The 19350-nt window shown below is 51.6% G+C and overlaps 2 protein-coding genes across 2 annotated transcripts in view; both read left to right on the plus strand.

The window, feature by feature from the left end:
* Cd4 (CD4 molecule) overlaps positions 1 to 13099 on the plus strand; it is a 30404-nt gene extending 17305 nt beyond the window's left edge. The window contains exons 4-10 of the mRNA XM_057778976.1: positions 5066 to 5224; positions 5562 to 5798; positions 8051 to 8386; positions 9823 to 10020; positions 10643 to 10767; positions 11080 to 11147; positions 11569 to 13099. Of these exons, the coding sequence (XP_057634959.1) occupies positions 5066 to 5224; positions 5562 to 5798; positions 8051 to 8386; positions 9823 to 10020; positions 10643 to 10767; positions 11080 to 11147; positions 11569 to 11599 (1154 nt within the window). The 3' untranslated portion in view covers positions 11600 to 13099. The remainder of the gene's footprint in view (positions 1 to 5065; positions 5225 to 5561; positions 5799 to 8050; positions 8387 to 9822; positions 10021 to 10642; positions 10768 to 11079; positions 11148 to 11568) is intronic.
* A 751-nt stretch (positions 13100 to 13850) lies between these two features.
* Gpr162 (G protein-coupled receptor 162) lies at positions 13851 to 19349 on the plus strand. The gene is made up of 5 exons (XM_057775520.1): positions 13851 to 14209; positions 15595 to 16876; positions 17425 to 17614; positions 18186 to 18343; positions 18587 to 19349. The coding sequence occupies exons 2-5, from the start codon at positions 16010 to 16012 to the stop codon at positions 19136 to 19138; spliced, it is 1767 nt and encodes a 588-aa protein (XP_057631503.1). The 5' UTR covers positions 13851 to 14209; positions 15595 to 16009; the 3' UTR covers positions 19139 to 19349.
* Position 19350: the final 1 nt, after the last annotated feature.

Genomic DNA, 19350 nt, shown 5'->3' on the forward strand with positions numbered 1-19350 from the left:
CCTGGTCATTCTGTCTCTTCTCTTTCTTCTTGGATTTCTCTTTCTGCTGCTGCGGTACTGACTTCCAAAGCATCATCCCTTGCCTGGGACCAAGACTAGCCGCATCCACTGGACACTGCCCTCTCTGCACCGGTGCCCACAGCTCCCCAGCTGGAAACCTTCATACCCAGATGTCTTTGACGGTTTGCCTTGTGCTACTTCCTTATGCCAGCTCCCCTTCCTGGAATGTCCTTCCCCCTGCATCCATTTTTCTGAATTTAAACTTTTCCCCCTGTCGCTGGGGAGATGGCTGGTGCCTGAGAGGACCTGAGTTGGAAACTCCATCACCCATGTGAAATCTGGAACAGTGTTACCATTGCAATCCTGTTGCTGCACAGGGCAGAGACAGGAGGATCACTGGGGCTTGCTGAGCACCGCACTGACTCCAGGGTTAGCAAAAAACCTTGTCTCAAAGAAATCAGGTGGAGAGTGATAGAGCACGCGTCTGATGCCCTCCTTGGGCTGCCTACACACTCGCGAGCACGTTAGAAAACACACACCAGGGCTGGAGAGATGGCTCAGTGGTCAAGAGCGCCGCCTGCTCACCTAAAGATCCTGAGTTCAATTCCCGGCAACCACATGATGGCTTACAACCATCTGTAATGAGATCTGGTGCCTTTTTCTGGCCTGTAGGCATACATGCAGACAGAATACTGTATACACAATAATTAAATAAATAAATCTTTTTTTAAAAAAAGTTTAAAACACACACCAAAAAATTTGAAATTTTTTTTCTTATTGTGTTAGAAGCTGAACACAGGCAGTTGTGCTACCACTGAGCCACACCCCTAGCCTGCCTTGTTTTGTGTTTGTTTGGGGTTTTTTTGTTGTTGTTTTTGTTTTTTTTTTTTTTTTTGGTTTTTCGAGACAGGGTTTCTCTGTAGCTACGGAGCCTGTCCTGGAACTCGTTCTGTAGACCAGACTGGCCTCAGACTCACAGAGATCCGCCTGCCTCTGCCTTCTGAGCACTGGGATTAAAGGCATGCGCCCTTACTGCCCGGCTATATTTTTCTTTTTAAAAATAATTGTATTGATTATTGGGCCGGAGGGATGGCTCAGTGGTTAAGAGCACTTTCTACTCTTGCAGAGTACCTGGGTTTGGTTCCCAGCACTCATGTAGGGGCTCCCAACCATCTGTAACACCAGTACCACGGGATCTGACATGCTCTTTTAGTTTCCATGGGCACCAGGCACACAAATGGTGCACATACATACATGCTGTCAAAACACTCATACTTTCAAAAGTAAAAGTAAATCTTTAAATTTTTTATTTATCCTGGGCAATGGTGACACACGCCTTAAATCCCAGCACTTGGGAGGCAGAGGTAGGCAAATCTCTGTGAGTTTGAGGCTAGCCTGGTCTACAGAGTTAGTTCCAGTACAACCTAGGCTACTCAGAAAAACACTCTGTCACAAAAACCCTATATATGCCGGGCGGTGGTGGCGCACGCCTTTAATCCCAGCACTCGGGAGGCAGAGGCAGGTGGATCTCTGTGAGTTCGAGGCCAGCCTGGTCTACAAGAGCTAGTTCCAGGACAGGAACCAAAAACTACGGAGAAACCCTGTCTCGAAAAATCCAAAAAAAAAAAAACAAACAAAAAAAAAACCCTATATGTGTGTGTGTGTGTGTGTATGCATATATATGAGTTATTATTATTATTACAGTGTGTGTGTGAGTGTGTGTATACATACATATATATGCTTTATTATTATTATTATTACTACAGTGTGTGTGTGAGTGTGTGTATACCTACATATATATATGCTTTATTATTATTATTACTACAGTGTGTGTGCATATATACATATATATGCTTTATTATTATTATTATTACAGTGTGTGTGAGTGTGAGTGTGTGTATACATACATATATATGCTTTATTATTATTTTTACTACAGTGTGTATGTGAATGTGAGTGTGTGTATACCTACATATATATGCTTTATTATTATTATTACTACAGTGTGTATGAGTGTGTGTATACATACATATATGCTTTATTATTTTTATTACTACAGTGTGTGTATATATACATACATATATATGCTTTATTATTATTACTACAGTGTGTGTGTGTGAGTGTGAGTGTGTGTGTGTGTGTGTGTATGTTCAGAGAACAAGTTTTAAACTCAGTTCTCTACGTTCACCTTTCTGTCAGTTCTGGTTTGCATTATCAGGTGACAAGTTTAAGCCATCTCAACCCCCACCCCCACCCCATCCCATCCCACACACTCTTGGTGGTGGTGGGACAGAGGCTGAACCCAGGACCTCGTGTGTAGTAGTCAAGTTCTCTACCACTGAGCTACTCCCCCAGCCAGGCTTTTAAGATTTAGTTCAATACCACTCTCCTCCACGAGTTTGTTCCAGATTTGCCCAATTTCTTAGTCACTCTGCTCTCTCTTGAACTGCCTTTGCCAATTCCAGGGCAGCATGGACAGATGGGGTCGTGATTTTCTTCACCAGGATCAAAGGCAGGCAGGAAGGGAGACGCATTTCAGGAGAAGGGCACTACATATTGTGAACAGTTGAATCTGGAGTGGTAGGAGGTTATTCACACGAAGCTAACTGTCCCTGGGGCTTTGAGAAACATGAGCCTAGAGGAGAGGAGAGAGACTGGGCTTGGAAGTTCATTTGCAGCAATAATAGAGACGGTTAGTGGGATGGGGGTGGGGAGAGAGGAAAGAATTTAGGGAACCAGCAAACAATAGTCTAAGACACAGAATAGGAAATGGGACCTAGCTGTAAAGGAGAGGAATCAGGAAAGGTGGACAGGGCTGGTGAGACAGTTCAGCAGGTCAGGGCACTTGCCACCAAACTTGATGGCCTGGATTTGATCCCTGGGCCCCACACAGTAGAAGGAGCAAACCAACTCCGCAAGGTTGTCCTCTGAGCTACTCACATGGGATCACACATAAAGACACACACAGAGAGGAGATAGAGATAGAGACAGAGAGAGAGAGAGAGAGAGAGAGAGAGAGAGAGAGAGAGAGAGAGAGAGAACTGAGTAAGCAACTCCTTCAGGATGTGTGCCCAGTAGTGAAAAGAAAGGAATTGTGGGGCTGCCCCTGCATCTGGAAAGCTACAGAGAGTTTTCCCTTCTCGGTGGCCGCTGGATAAGCTGATAAGAGTATTCAATTTGATGGAATCTGGACCCACCCACCTAGGAGACACGCCACCAGGGAATTTGGGAGAGACTGTGCAATCTCTGCGCGTGTCTAAGAGGACTTGCCTTGGTCAGGTACTGATGAGAGACCTGCCCACCGTGGGTGGTGCCACTTTATAGGCTCGGTCCTGAACTGAACAAACGGGGAGGGGGATGGGGTGGGGGACACACGGGGACTGACCAGTTGAGCACAAACATTAATTCATCCTTCTCTGCGGCCTGCTTGTGGACGCAGTGTGACCAGCTCCTTCAAACTCCCGCTGCCTTGATTCTTGTGCCACAATGGACTGCCCCCTGGAGTAAACCAAAAGGAGCCCTTCCTCTCTTAAGTTGCCTCTTTTAGAGTGTTTTAACAAAACAACTGGAAAAGACATGAGAGAGGAGGCCGGCTAGCTCACAACAGTGCCTGCTTAGTATGTGTGAGACCTTGGAATCCACCCCCAGCATGAGAGAGGCAAGAAGGACAGAGAGAGAGAGGGAAGGAAAAATAGACCCCGCATCCACGCTGAAAGGACCGCAGAGACAGCATTGCAGAGTGCTTGCAGAGTGCGTGCAGAGTGCACGCACATACGGGGCCTGAACTTAAAGCCATGTCTTACAGACGTCAGGAGGTGGAGTGGGGGGGTCGGGTTCCGTGGAGGGGGGGGCGGGTTCGGCGGTGGCACAGAAGCAGTCGGGCCTTTGAGTTTTGAGTTTATGGCCAGTCTGGTCTATATAAAGTCAGTTCTGGAACAGCCAGGACTACAGAGAGAAACCCTGTCTCAAAAAACCGAAAAGAAGTTTCTAATATGGGTGCGGGTGTGGTCAGAGGGTGACTTGTGGGGCTTTACTCTCTCCTACCACGTAGGTCTGGAGACTGAACTGCGCCCATCAGAGTTGAAGGCTTTTACTAATTGAAGCATCATCAGAGAATTTATTATTATTATTATTATTATTATTATTATTATTATTATTATTATTATTATTATTATGGTTTTTCGAGACAGGGTTTCTCTGTGGTTTTGGAGCCTGTCCTGGAACTAGCTCTTGTAGACCAGGCTGGTCTTGAACTCACAGAAATCCGCCTGCCTCTGCCTCCCAAGTGCTGGGATTAAAGGCATGCGCCACCACCGCCCAGCTATTATTTTTTTTGACAGGGTCTCACTACGTAGCCTAAACTGGCCTTGAACTCTCAATCTTCCTTCCTTAGCCTACTGAGGCCTGGTTGGGATTACAGGTATACCACTATACAAGACTGAAATGTGGTATATCTAGCTATTCTTTGGGAGAGATATAAACTTCTGAATGTGAATTAACTTCGGCTGAGCCAAGTGGTGGCACACACCTTTAACCCAGTACTCGGGAGGCAGAGGCAGGGAGATCTCTGTGAGTTCGAGGCCAGCCTGGTCTACAGAGTGAGTCCCAGGACAGGCTCCAAAGCTTCACAGAGAAACCCTTTCTCAAAAAAACAAAATAATAATAACAATAATGATAATAATAATAATAATTCTGACCAATATGACAAATTCCCAAGATGTATGAATTTGAGCAATTGTTCCAATGCTGAGTGATAGTGTCCGTATCTGCACTGTAAAGCAGTCTGGGTTTCCAGGAATCAGTGTGAAGATTCCTGGAGATGGCGCACGTAGTGTTCAGCCTATAAGAGTGAGTGCTGTCCAAATAAGCATATTGTTTTATAATATTTTTGAGCTAGTGGGATATTGTTCCATCACGTAAATAGATATGATTTCTCATCATCTGGGGTTCCCTGAAGGATGAAGCAAAGACCCTGCCACTCAGCCCAGCAGAACTGTGGACACTCTTCTCAGCAGGGCACCAGGGCAGGACACCTCAACTTCCTTTGTTCGGCTTCTGTTCACAGCTCAGTCTGAGCGGTTCAGCCGTTTTGATTCGAGAAAATCCTCATGGGATAAAGGATCGTTTCCTCTCGTCATCAATAAACTTAAGATGGAAGACTCAGGAATTTACATCTGTGAGGTGGAGAACAGGAAGATAGAGGTGGAGCTGTTGATGTTCAGAGGTGAGGGGGGCAGCCCTGGGACACAGACACCCCCTTCCACTTTTGCTCTAAACTGGGACCTGACCTGAGCTCATCTCAGAGACCACAGGGGTCAGACTGTTCCTCTAGACTAACAGGGGAGGGACAAAGACTGAGAGAGGGGGAAAGAAAAGGAAAGGAAGGGAAGGAAAAAGGGAAGGGAGGAAGAGGGGAAGCCTGCCTTGTGCTGGGAATATGCAGCGGAGAGCGAGCGGGGAGGCAGTGTTAGGCGAGGGGATAATGGACTCTTGTTTTCCTTTCTTCTTCCTTTATCCCTGGAGATGCTGTGTGTAATGCAGGTCTTCTTCTTCTTCCACAGTGACTGTCAGCCCGGGCACCCACCTGCTGCAAGGGCAGAGTCTGACCCTGACCTTGGAAAGCAGCCCTAAGGTCAATGACCTCTCAATGGAGTGCACGTGCCCGAGGAAGAGAAATTTCAAGAGCTCTAAAGCCATCACTGTGCCCAACCTAAGCATTCAGGAAGATGGCACCTGGTCCTGCACGGTAGCTGTGAACAAGCAAAGTGATACATTGTCTATGAAGATCTCTGTGCTGGGTAAGAGGCTCAGGAACTCCTAAGTCTTACTCTGCTTGTAAGTTGGTTTTAGGAGCTACTGGAGCGGGTGATGGGGGTGTCCTTCTCTAGCTGTTGTTTGTCCTCAGGATGCTTCCACTTTGGGGGCGTCCATTACAGCCACCTAGGAAGTGTACAAGAAGAGAGGCATGGGAAGTGGGAGGCGAGAGATTCCAGGGGCCACGGTAGAGAAGTGGCAAAGGCACTTGTCCTTGTCACTGATCCCCACTCCTACTGAGTTGACAGATCCGTTTACTCAGGAATAGTTCCTTCAGCAAGCCAGTCATGTAGGGCATCTGCGTTGCCTCTCTACACCCCGAGCCAGGCGTCATGGAGAACCCTGGAAACAGATCCTGTGTGGTACTGTTTTAAATCCCAACTCTGCCCCCCCCCCACAGTCCTTTCTTATTATTTATTTATTTATTTATTTATTTGAGATCATTAATCTAATGATCTAATTAATATCATTAATATCATTAGATCATCTCTTTCCTTCCCTCTTTCCAAACCCTCCCACCCCACTCTCTTTCATATTCATGGTGTCTTTTTCTTTGTTTTACATATGTGCACATGCGTGCGCATGCACACACACACACACAGACTTGCTCAGTCTGTATAATGCTGCTTGTATACACATGTTTTCAGAGCTGACCATTTGGTATTGAACAGTTAATTGGTGTGCTTTTCTCTGGGTAAAATTCTTTCTCTGCTCTCAACATTCCTCCGTTGCCTGCAACTTTGTTTTGTTTTGTTTTGCTTTTCACCCCTTCCACATTAGCATGGTCTATTGGTGTCATCCTGGTTCAGATCAGGTGTAGGCAGCCACATTGGTGAGATTCTATGGGTGTAGTGTCTGACATTTGTAGGAGACACAATCTCACGGCAAACTCTCGGTTCCTCTGGCCCTTCCAATCCTCCCACAGCCTTTTCCGAAATGATTTCTGAGCCAGAGGTGAAGGAGTTGTGTTGTAGATTTATCAGGTGGGATTGGGCTCCACACCTCTGCAGTTAAAGGTCTCCATTTGTTACGAAGAGATGTTTCCTTGATGAGGGGTGAGAACTACACTTATCTGTGGGGATGAGGACAAATAATTAGAATGTCATTAGGGATTATGCTGGTTTAGTAAAGTGGTGGTTGTAGGTTGTGAAAGTTTGAATAAGAACGCCCTCAGTTTGGCAGTGGTGATGCCCGCCTTTAATCCCAGCACTCGGGAGGCAGAGGCAGGTGAATTTCTCTGAGTTTGAGGCCAGCCTGGTAAACAGAGCAAGTTCCAGGGCAGTCTCTAAAGGTACAGAGAAAAAGAAATAGATTGCCTTCATAGGCTCATATTTCTGAATGCTTGGTCACCAGGGAGTGGCACTCTTTGAGAAGGATTAGAAGGATTAGGAGGTGTGGTCTTGTTGGAGGAAGCGTGTCACTGAGAGTGGGCTCTCTGCCTGTTTGCCTTTGGATCAGGATGTAGCGCCCTCAACCATAGCCCCAGTGCCAGCCTATTTGCTGGCATGTGTCCTGCCATGATGGTAATGGACTAAACCTCTGAAACTGTAATCAAGTTCCCAATTAAATACTTTCTTTTTCTAAGAGCTGTCTTGTGCATGGTCTCCTCATGACATCAGAACACTGATGAAGGCACAGGTTCTCCTCCGGTACCCACGACTTCACCAGCTCTGGGTAGTCGGTTAGGTTTCCACGACCAGGAATGCTTTCCCTCTTGTTGAGTGGGCTACTGTGCACTCTAATGTTTTGGTTTCTGCATCTGTAAAATAGAAAGGATGCTAACTGTAACAGCACCAACCTTCTAGTACAACCGTAAGAACCACAATGTGCCGGGCGGTGGTGGCGCACACCTTTAATCCCAGCACTTGGGAGGCAGAGGCAGGTGGATCTCTGTGAGTTTGAGACCAGTCTGGTCTACAGAGTGAGTTCCAGGACATCCGGAGCTGCTGCACAGAGAAAACCTATCTCGACAATCTGAAAGAAAAGAAAGGAACTACAATGTATGGCGTCTAGGCCAGTGCCTGTCCACAGCAAGCCTTATTTTCATGTTGACTGGAGGACGATAAACAAAGGTCAAGTTGTTCCTGGACTCCAGGGGTCCCAAGGAGAGAGAAATGACAACCTTGGTGGGCAGACTGACCTGATCCCCTGTGCCACATGCTTGCCCTGCCATATCCTTCCTCATCTTCCTCTCCCTCCTCGCTCAGAGTTATTTCTGTTCCCTTCTCACCTCCAGGCTTCCAGAAGGCATCTACCACAGTCTTTCAGAATGAGGGGGAGTCAGTGGAGTTTTCCTTCCCCCTTAACTCTGGTGATGAAAACCTGCAGGGGGAGCTGAGGTGGAAGACAGAGATGGCTCCCTCCCCCAAGCCTTGGATCACCTTCTCCCTGGAGAACAAGAAGGTGTCCCTGCAAAAGACCACGGGCAACCTCAAGCTCCAGCTGGCGGAAACGCTCCCACTCCACCTCAAGATACCCCAGGTCTCACTCGAGAGCGCTGGCTCTGGGAACCTGACTCTAACTCTGGCCAAAGGAACACTGCATCAGGAAGTGAACCTGGTGGTGATGAAATGTAAGGGGTGGGCTGAGAAAGGGCAAGCCGGGGTCAAAGGAAAAGAGATGGTCCAAGGCTCTCCATGGCCTGTCAGGTCCCCAAAGGGGGAGGGGGTGCTCTAACCCTGCTTGTCTGCCTAAATGATGAAGGACTCTCCAGGTTGCTGTTGGTTTTGCTTTTTCGGGGTGCTGGGGACAGAAACCGGGACCTCATGCATGCTATGTACAAGCTATTACCGAGAGGCACCCAGTCCCGGAGTGGTTTTGAATTGAGGTTGAAATCCACACATCCTTCCCCAACATTTATAGTCTGGCCTGGGATTGGCTCCCACTGAGGATCGGACTAACAACTAGAATCCAGTTCTTCCTCTGCCTGATGGCCTGTGGCCCTGGCTGAGCTCCTTCAACCTCAGACCTGCTTGCTCACCTTTTCTTTCTTTGTTTCTTGTTTTTGTTTTTGTGAGACAGGGTTTCTACGAGTAGCCCTAGCTATCCTGGAACTCACTCTGTAGACCAGGCTGGTCTCGAACTCGGAGATCTGCCTGACTAAAGGTGCACCACCGCCGCCTTTATATTTATTTTATCTTATGTCTGTGTGAGGGTCAGGTCCCCTGGAACTGAAGTTACAGACAGGTGTGAGTTGCCGTGTGGAAGAGCAGCCAATGCTCCTAATCACTGAGCCATCTCTCCAACTCGTTAAGATTTATTTTTATTTATGTAATGTATGTGTATGTGTGTGCGTGTGTGTGTGTGTGTGTGTGTGTGTGTGTGAGAGAGAGAGAGAGAGAGAGAGAGAGAGAGAGAGAGAGAGAGAGAGAGAAGATGTGTGCTGTACAGTTCATGATAGGGGGGAAGAGCATTCAATGCCCTGGAGCTTGAGCTAGAGGGACGAGCTGCTATGTGGGTCCTTTGGAAGAGCAGCCGACTTTTAAGCTCTCAGCAATCTCTTCTGCCCCATCATCTTTTTAATATGGCACAAAGTCTTTGCACATAGCAATGGTTGTAACATCAACCTTGCGTCTGAGTTATTTGTCTTTAACTCCTCATTACAGCAGCTCTACAAATGACAGTGGCTAACCCCGACACTAGCACATGCCAGGCCCCGGGCAAACATCCAGGCACTCAAACATCCCATTGCTGCTTTGGTACAAGCGGTTAAGCGGTTTGTCCAGGGACATACTGTATGTGTCTCTGCAAACGCCAGGGCTGGCGGAATAACGGTCGTGTGCAGCAAGAAGGAAATCTGGTTCAACAAGACTTTGGGTTCAAATCCAAGGAGAGCTCAGTCCCAGGCTGCTTCTCCCTGGCAATTACAAGAAAACACAATTCGAGGAGCTAAAAGGACGCTCACATGTAGGATCGTTTCCCCCATTCTATGGAGTCACCTGACTTAGAGCTCGAGAGTGCAAGGACCCCTGAGCAAAAGGCTCTGTGTCTCTGCTTCTTCCTCTGCAGTGGCTCAGAAAGACGACGCTTTGATCTGTGAGGTGAGGGGACCCACCTCCTCCAAGATGCAACTGATCCTGAAGAAGGAGAATCAGGAGGACAGGGTTACCAAGGAAAAGGTGCTCCAAGAGCCGGCCCCTGAGGCAGGGCTGTGGAAGTGTCTCCTGAATGAAGGGAATGAGGTCAAGATGATCTCCAATATCCAGAGTAAGGAATCAATTCCTAAGGCTCACCCTAAACCTTGGTCTCTTCAACTGTGGAACCTTCCCAGGGATTAGCCGAACTGACCCAAAGTCACAGCTCCCTAGCACCTTTGGCATGGAAACAGTATGCGCACTGGCCTGAAGACGTAGGTCCTGGGCTCCATACAGCCTAGGAATGAGGCCTTCCTGGCTAAGAGGTACCCTCTTCCATGGCTTCCTTCTAAACCTAAACACACAGGGCCTGACATCAGGCCCCAGGCTTCTAGTTCTCTAGAGAACTGTGTAAGAAAAAAATCTCCCTTCCCTGTTCTGTACCCATAAGGCCTGGTGGCCTTTGAGAACCCTGTATCCTCAGCTCTTCTATCTGACCTGGGTCCACAGGCAAGACTCTCTCTCTCTCTCTCTCTCTCTCTCTCTCTCTCTCTCTCCCTCCCTCCCTCCCTCCCTCCCTCCCTCCCTCCCTCCCTCTCTCTCTCTCTCTCTCTCTCTCTCTCTCTCTCAGCAGTGCTTGCGGTGGAACCCAGGGCCTCCCTCCACCAGTGCTATATCCCCAGCCAAATACCTCCTCTCTCTCTCTCTCTCTCTCTCTCTCTCTCTCTCTCTCTCTCTCTCTCTCTCTCTCTCAGTTTTATCCAGAGGGCTGAACCAGAACCAGCCAATGTTCCTGGCTGTCGTGCTGGGAGGCACCTTCAGTTTTCTGGCCTTCATCGGGCTCTGCATCCTCTGCTGTCTCAAATGCCGGCATCAACAGGTGAGTGAGCTCCCATCATCCCTCACTGGGCCCTCCCTCGAGCAGAGCGTCTTGTACAAGCTGAGCACCATCTGACTTAGCGCTCCCCACCCCTACCCGGCCCTTGAGGTTCCTCACTGTACACACACCAGGCCTTGCGTCTGGTCCCATCGGAAGGGAGACACAAAAATGAGCAGAGTCAATGACAGGACAGGTGGCTTGAGCCACAGTAAATGCTTCTTCTCTGCCAGCTTCCCCCTCTCCCCCCTCCAAGGGGCACCTCCCTCCTGGAGGACTGGGACCCTCACAACTCCTCTCCTTGTCCCTGGGCAGCGCCAGGCAGAACGGATGTCTCAGATCAAGAGGCTCCTGAGTGAGAAGAAGACCTGCCAGTGTCCTCAGTAAGGATCTGGGCTGAGAGGGAGGAGGGAGAGGGAGGAGGGAAACAGAGGAGGGAGAGAGAGAAGAGGGGGAGAGAGAAGAAGGGGAGGGAGAGAGGAAGGGAGAACGGGAAGGAAGAAAACCCATGAGGGAGGCAAAATGAAGGAGTTGAGAAGAAAAGGAGGTTCAAGGAAGAGTGAGCAAGTAGATGGGGTAGAGAAGAGGTCATGGGGTGGTGGGCCTGTAGCACATCTGGGCAGGGGTGGCAGAGGTGGAGGTCACAGGGCAGAGGGGCTGTGGCACATCTGGACAGGGGTGGCAGAGGCTGTGGCACGTCACCACTGTGCTCCAAGAGAAGAGTGGGGTCTGGGAACCATGGAGGCCGCAGCACACTGTGGGGTTGGGAGAATGGACTTGCTTCCTTTATTCTTTTTCTTCCAGCCGGATGCAGAAGACTCAGAATTTCATTTGAGGCTGAGGCCCCTTTGCAGCCAACCACCTGCGTCTTGGCTGCTGAGGCCTGTGGACCAGAAGAATGTAGCAGACCCATTACTCTGGCCTCCTGCCCTCCTCTTCCAGAACTGGCCACTGCTCCTCTCTCTATTCCCAAGCCCAAAGTAGAGCTTGCTTTTTAATTTTCAGACACTTAAACACACTTTGTTTTTCCCAGCGTCCTTTTCACCAAAACCTCAGCTCTTCCCTGACTGCTGTTCAGAACCTCTTTCCAGTTGTTTGGATCTAAGGGCAGTGCCCAGAACCAAACATGGGTGGTGGGGCTGGCGTGTGGAAATATTCAGCACAGTTCACAAGAGAGGGCCCTGGGACCAGACTGAGTGGGGACTTGTGTCAATCACCCAGTCTTTCAGGCACAGATGGAGACCCAAAGGCTGCTGAAATCAGCCTCAACTCCCCATACTGCCTGCTTCTCACTTTGTGAGAAGACCAGACTTACATTCTGGCCAGTGCACCAACACACAGCCAGGCCACATACCTCTGCACATAGTCATACACTTATCCATAGTTAAATAAGCCAGTTTAATGTCCTTGCTATTCAACCCTAACAAGAACCTTACGTGTGGGCAAGCAAAATGGTTCAGCTGTAAAAAGCTCTTGCTGCCAAGCCCGAGGACCTGTGTTCAATCCCGGAGGGTGGAAGGAGAGAGCTGAACATTGTCTTCCACTTGTGTGCCATGGCCCTCATGTACACACACACACACACACTCACACACACACAATGCAATCCTGTGAGCTGTCGGTGATGACCAAGATGGCAGAAATGACCAATCATCTCCAACAAAATGGGACTAAGGCTGCATGACTGCCCAAGGTTGCAGAGTTAGCTACTGTAGATGTCAAGATTAACCCAAGGCTTCTGATCCCTGGAGCCACTATCTGTGACACAGGAGTGAATGCCAGGCAGATCTTTGGAGCTGGTCACAGGCACCCAGTATGCACCTTGGGAGCTCGCACACCACGTTCAGGATGGCGGGTCTCCAGATCCTGAGGAGGTGGAGGAGCGGTTCTTGTTTGAGTCCCTCTTTGACCACTGCTGTTTGTGGACTCCTTTACTGGAGGACAAAACCCCAGTTCTCTTAGAGCAAGGCCAAAAGAAATGTGCAGAGACCCGCCACTCAGTGTGTGCGGAGCCTGCCACTGTGTGTGTACAGAGTTCGCCACTCAGTGTGTGCAGGGCCCGGAAAGGGAGCCGTGTTCAGGTGTCCTTTGACAAGATCCTTGGGGAAGCTGACCACGCCTTTCCCCTTTGCCAGGCATCCAGGGAGGTCAGGGTTATAAGAATTCTCCCTGCCAGTCTTGATCTGCTTCTCTCAGATGCTCAGCTTCCTCGGCTTCTTTCACTCTCCTGCCTTAGAGCCTCCCTTTTTCCTCCCGACCCCATTCCTTTTTCTTCCTCCTTTTTTCTACATGGCCTCTTCCAGAAAGTGTGCCCCCCCTCCCCAATTGCTGCCAGGCTCCTCGTTGCTTACTTTTGATTTGTTTTCACTGCCCACTCCTACTCCCTCAGCTAACAGAAAAATAAAGGCTATAAGTAAAATGCACTTGTTGTGTGTGTGTGTGTGTGTACACGCACGTGAGTGCGTAAGTAATGTGTGTGTGTGTGTGTCTGTGTGCGTGTGTGTATGGGAGGGCAATTACTTTTCTGGAGATCCAGGAATCTTTGGTCCTGGCCCAGGAAGAAGATAAAGTTGCCCGGAGAAGGAAGAATTCTCTAGAGGTTGATTTCCCACCTCATCCCAAAAGTCCTGTGTGTGACTCTGCAGTTCACCAAGAGACTGTGGTGTGATGTGTGCCTCCTGCCGTCTGTGTATGGGAGACGAAGAGGACATGAGAAACTGTAATGTGTGTGTCCTCATCGTAAACGTACGCTTGCGTTCTGGGAGGAGAAAGAGGGGTGCACAGGTGTACCAAGAGCCCACATCCGTTTTGATCCATGCCACCACCTCCCAACTTCACAAGCGGTTTTGCTTGCTTGCATCACAAGCACCCTTAGCTTCCAGCAGCCCTTCTTCAGGTGCTGCCCCTCTGAGATCTACCCAAGAACAGCCCCCACAAGGATGCTCAGTGGCACGCGGTGACACACGCTTCCTCCACCCCAACAGCTAGCTCCGCAGTCCCTAACAACACCAGCTGCCTCCTCGGGCTCATTCGTGTTGAAAAAAGGGACAGGGTGGGGGCAGGACACCAACTGCTTCACCAATGAAGCCCGCTCCCCGCCGTCCTCCTCGCCCCCTCCCTCTCCGCTCCTTCCTTGCCCCTCCTCCTCTAAGTCACCGCCGTCCAGTTTCCCCGCCCCATCCTCGCCACCCGCGACCCCAAGACTGGCCAGCGGCTCCCTAACCCCGGGCTCGGAGGCCGATGACCCCGGGAGACAGGGGCCTCGAGGGGCCCGCAAGCTAGTGCGCCGCGGGCTGAGCCTGAGAGGCCGGACTGGTGGGGGGAGGAGGCCCGGAGGGAGGGAGCGAAGGAAGGAGGAGGGCTGGCGAGCTGGAGCCGGCAGGCGGCGGGAGCCCGGGCGAGCCTCGTCGAGAGTGCGTCTCCCCGGCGGAGCAGGACGCAGCCAGAGGTAAGAGGACCCTTGCCCGGTCTCCCGCGTGTCTCCGCTCCCCCGCCCCCCGCCCAGCCAGCTGCCTCCGCTCCCCTCTTCCCCGCCCCCTCCTCCCCAGCCACCTGCTGTTTCTGCCCTGGAGAACACCCTAGGTGACAGGAGGGTGGAGTCACCTGACCTTATCCCATCAAGGCGAAGGGCGAGGGACCCCTGTCGGCCAGGAAGCCCCCAATAGCCCTCCTCCCTTTCCCTTATCTCTCTCTGTCCTTCATCTCCTTCTCTCTGTCCTTCACGTCTTTCTTCTTCCCTCCCTTTCTGACTCTCCCTCTCTCTTTCATTTGGAATCACCAACTGGGTCTGGGGGTGGAGGTGGGGGTGAGGGTGGGTGGAAAGGGATTCAAAGGCTGTAGGGGAGAGCAGTGGGGGGCGTCCGAACCTATTCCTACACCTCCCCCTGGCTGTCCATTGCCATGGCAACTAGGATGTACTGGGCTGGAAAGGGTGGGGGAGACAAAGCTGGGGGTTGGACTGGGACCTCTTGGGGAGAGCTAGGGCCTAAGGTTCTTCGTCAGGAAATAAACGGTGGCACAGCTGTGCCCGACTCCCCACCCCACCCCCGTTTGCCCCGAAGCCGTTACGCCAGTCCTTACAGCCTCTCTGTTCATCATTCACTTCCCCAGGTCTCACTGGACAGTGTCAGTAAGATCAGGACCCTCCTCCTCCTTCCCACGCCCCTCCCTCCAATGGCTCCTCCCCAGGGGTTTCTGAGCCTTCTATTTTCAGGAACTACCACTTTCCCCTCTTTCTTTTCTGCTCAAACTCTCCTCCTTCTCCCTAGTTCCCCCTCTTTCCATTTCTGGATGCTTCTGATGTCAGTGGTTTCCCCGCCTTCAGGTTCCCTAGCTACCCCCACTTCAGTCCCAGCCTCCTTTCTCCCATTTTCCTCGGGCAGCTGAATGGTTGAAAATCCAGGCTTAGAGAAGGGGCCCCGAGCAGAAAGGCTGCAGGTCTAGGAGAATGGCCTGCAAGAGAAGGGCTCTTGCTTTGCTGTGAGCCCCCAAGAAGGAACACATCAACTGTCACCTATCAGCAACTGAAGAAAGATCTGGGGATGCGCAGACAGGGGTGGGTTGCTCTGAGCACAGGCTATTATAAGAAGGAACTTTGGAATTCCAAAGCAGGAAGAAAGGGCTAAAAAAGATGGAGACAGTGAGACTTATCCCACATAGTCTGCAAGTCTAGGAGGCCTTATCCGTGTGGGTATGTAGGCATCCGATTTAAGGCTCTGAATGACCCCAGTGACCCTCAGCCATCAGTCCTTTCTAGAGAAGGGACATGTGTGAACTAGAGTACAGCACAGGCCTAATTCTTGCCCCCTCTGTCTGTCTCCTCTTCCCACACAGCACATCCAGGTGACTGAGCTCCACCCCTCAGCCCTGACTGGTCAAGACTCCCTGGAGAGGCAGATCTGGAAGTCCCAGCGTGGGAATCAGAGGTCCCTAGCCAGTTTCAGAGATGGGGAAGCAGCAAGCTTGCTCCCCTCATCAGTTACAACGATAATTAAGAAAAAGTCCCACCAACATGGAGACTAAGGACTACTATTGAGTCTCTGCCTTCTGCTCTGCCCTGCCCTGCCCACGGTGCCTTAGCTGGGTCCCTCATGCAATGCTGAGCAGAAAAGGATACTTGGGGTCAGCTTGCCTGGCTACAGGGCAAGGATTGTGGGCATCATGGGGGTGTGTGTGAGCGGGGCTCCAGGGTGAGACCTAGCCCCCGCCCCCAGGAGTTCAAGGGGGTGGGGGTGGGGCTGAGACTAGAATGGCTCGGGGTGCCCTGGGGGCAGAAGAGGCCTCCCTCCGCTCAAACGCACTGTCCTGGCTGGCCTGTGGGCTCCTGGCCCTGCTGGCCAATGCCTGGATCATCCTTAGCATTTCGGCCAAACAGCAGAAGCACAAGCCGCTGGAGTTGCTGCTCTGCTTCCTGGCGGGCACACATATACTCATGGCTGCTGTGCCCCTCACCACCTTTGCCGTGGTGCAGCTCCGGCGCCAGGCGTCCTCTGACTATGACTGGAACGAGAGCATCTGCAAGGTCTTTGTGTCCACCTACTACACGCTGGCCCTGGCCACCTGCTTCACAGTGGCCTCGCTCTCCTACCATCGCATGTGGATGGTGCGCTGGCCCGTCAACTACCGCCTCAGCAACGCCAAGAAGCAGGCCCTGCATGCCGTCATGGGCATCTGGATGGTCAGCTTCATCCTTTCTACCCTGCCCTCCATAGGCTGGCATAACAACGGCGAGCGCTACTATGCCCGAGGCTGCCAGTTCATAGTCTCCAAGATTGGTCTCGGCTTTGGTGTTTGCTTCAGCCTCTTGCTTCTTGGGGGCATTGTCATGGGTTTGGTCTGCGTGGCTATCACTTTCTATCAGACACTGTGGGCCCGGCCCCGGAGGGCTCGGCAGGCCCGGAAAGCTGGGGGCAGTGTGGGAGTCAAAGTGGGTGGGCTGGGGGGCTTAGGTACCCGGCCGGCTTTTGAGGTGCCAGCCATTGTAGTGGAGGATACTCGAGGGAAGCGGCGATCCTCATTGGATGGCTCAGAATCTGCCAAGACGTCTTTGCAGGTCACCAACTTGGTCAGCGCTATCGTCTTTCTCTATGACTCACTCACCGGGGTGCCCATCTTGGTGAGACTGAGGTCCCTTGACCTGTTCTTAATATTCAGGTCCCTCCAATTCTATCGGCCATACAGGAGCTCCCTCATGTTTCTGCCACGGTCCTTTCCTCCTGGTGTTTGTGGTTCCCTGTCTCTCTAACCCATCTCTCAGCTCCCACTACTCAGTCTCCCAGCTCCATCATTTCTGTTTCTAGTCTGCAGCTCCATCTTCTATCCTGCCCCTCCAATGTTCAGCCTGGCGCCCAGCTGCCCAGAGGCGCTATCTAGTCCCTAATTCCCTTTGGCAATCACAGTCACACTATCCAGCCCCCATTCCTGGTTTTTCCCCAATCTTTACGTTTCTTGTGGTCTCAAGTCTCTCTGTATGTCTGTATGTCTGTCTCTGCCTGTCTCTCCCCAACTCAAACCCCCACCTCCAGGGTTTTGTCTATAGCGTTTTCTGACTTTCCTCCTTACCCCCCACCTCCCTTCCTACTCTCCTGCATCAGGGGTGGGTATCGGGCTTAGGTGGGGGCCCGGGCTCTCACACCTGACTAGTCACTCCGTCTCCCCTGCCAGGTGGTGAGCTTCTTCTCCTTGAAGTCCGACTCGGCTCCACCGTGGATGGTGCTGGCTGTGCTGTGGTGCTCCATGGCGCAGACGCTGCTCCTGCCCTCCTTCATCTGGTCCTGTGAGCGCTACCGCGCAGACGTGCGCACGGTGTGGGAGCAGTGTGTGGCTATCATGTCGGAGGACGATGGCGATGACGGTCAGAGGAGGGATGGGGACTTTTATTTCCTGGACAGCTACCTCTATTTTCTGTCCTTTCTACTGCCCTTCTCCTTGAGGAGATGTGCTGCCCTGGGGTGCCCCCTACTGGGATGAACCGGAGCCAACTTCGATCTCCCCCATAGCCTGATTATGCTGTCTTCCCGGTCTTTTTTCTTCTGCACTGAGGGAGCTTTCCGCTAGGCCTCTGATCCTCTCTAGAGGCCTACACTGCCCAGCTTGGTCTGTGCGAAGTAGACTTCCAGAGAAAGGATCCTCAGTCCTAATGCAAAGAAAGTGGGACCTTAAAGGGAAGCTAGACTTCCTGAAAGAGAGTCCCTACTCTTGGGACAAATCTTGGAGAAGAACAAGCAAAAAAAAAAAAAAAAAAAAAAAAAAATCTGTGTAAAGGACCGGGGTCTCAGTGACTGTAACAAAGCCACCCATTCCCTTGGTCCTCCTGGGGCTTACAGACTTATGGGGACCAAAGGTTCCTCGTGGACCTTGTGATGGGGATGGACAGGTAGTGAGGGTTCTCTGCCTGTGACCCCTCTGCTGTTTCTCTCTCTTAGACGGAGCCTGTGATGACTACACAGACGGCCGAGTCTGCAAAATTCGCTTTGATGCCAATGGGGCCACAGGGTCAGGGGGTCGGGACCCCAGTCAGGTGAAACTGCTGCCTGGAGGGCACACGCTGTTCCCACCTCTCGAGAGAGTGCACTACTTACAGGTATGGGGCAGGAAGATCCCCTCATTCTGGTCCCCTGCACCACTACTCCATGGCTTTGGACGGCAGGGTGCCCCAGGGGAAGTAAAGGTTCACTCAGCTCTTTCAGAGCCAGGTTTGCCTGCTAGAGCAAACGTTTGCTTTGCAGAAACGGAAGCGCTGAAGCCATCTTGCAGAGTCCCCTCTTTGCTTTCTGCCACCTTTGTTTCCTCCGCACCTCCAGGTCTCTCCTCCTCCTCTTCCCAGGTCCCTTTGTCCCGCCGGTTGTCCCATGATGAGACCAACATCTTTTCTACTCCTCGGGCACCAGGCTCCTTCCTGCACAAATGGTCATCGTCTGATGATATCCGGGTCCTCCCAGCCCAGAGCCGAGCCCTTGGGGGCCCTCCTGAATACCTGGGACAGAGACACAGGCTGGAGGATGAGGAGGATGAGGAAGAGGCTGAAGGCGGGGGCTTAGCCAGTCTTCGCCAGTTCCTAGAAAGTGGGATTCTGGGGTCAGGCGGGGGACCCCCACGAGGCCCTGGTTTCTTCCGAGAGGAGATCACCACTTTCATCGATGAGACACCTCTGCCTTCTCCAACTGCTTCACCAGGACCCTCTCCTCGTAGGCCCAGGCCGCTGGGTTTTTCACCTCGACGCCTCTCCCTTGGGTCTCCTGATAGCCAAGCTGTTGGGCCTCCTTTGGGGCTAAGTGCAGGGAGACGCTGCTCTTTGACAGGGAGCGAGGGGAGTTCAAGGGCTTGGGGAAGACCCTGGGGCCCAGGCAACCCCATCTTCCCTCAGCTGACCCTGTGAGGTTACAGAAGCCTGCTTAACTCAGAGGAGGGGGCATGGGTGAGTACTCCTCATTCTGGCCCTGAGCCTACGGCAGCTGCCTTCAAGGAGATGGGCACTAGATCTGGGCTCTAGGGCCCCAGCTCTCTCCCATCCAAGTGACCAGACACCCTACTCACCCATCTTCACCCCTAGCAAAAATGTATTAAAGGCTGAAGTATTGCCATGGAAAC

The sequence above is a fragment of the Chionomys nivalis genome, chromosome 1 (genome assembly GCF_950005125.1).
Source record: "Chionomys nivalis chromosome 1, mChiNiv1.1, whole genome shotgun sequence".
NCBI classification, from domain to species: domain Eukaryota; kingdom Metazoa; phylum Chordata; class Mammalia; order Rodentia; family Cricetidae; genus Chionomys; species Chionomys nivalis.

Coding starts and splice junctions, on each gene's coding strand:
- Gpr162 (XM_057775520.1), top strand. CDS start 16,010: ATGGCTCGGGGTGCCCTGGGGGCAGAAGAGGCCTCCCTCCGCTCAAAC. Junction 16,877..17,424: donor TCACCGGGGTGCCCATCTTG/GTGAGACTGAGG, acceptor CTCCCCTGCCAG/GTGGTGAGCTTCTTCTCCTT. Junction 17,615..18,185: donor GGAGGACGATGGCGATGACG/GTCAGAGGAGGG, acceptor TCTCTCTCTTAG/ACGGAGCCTGTGATGACTAC.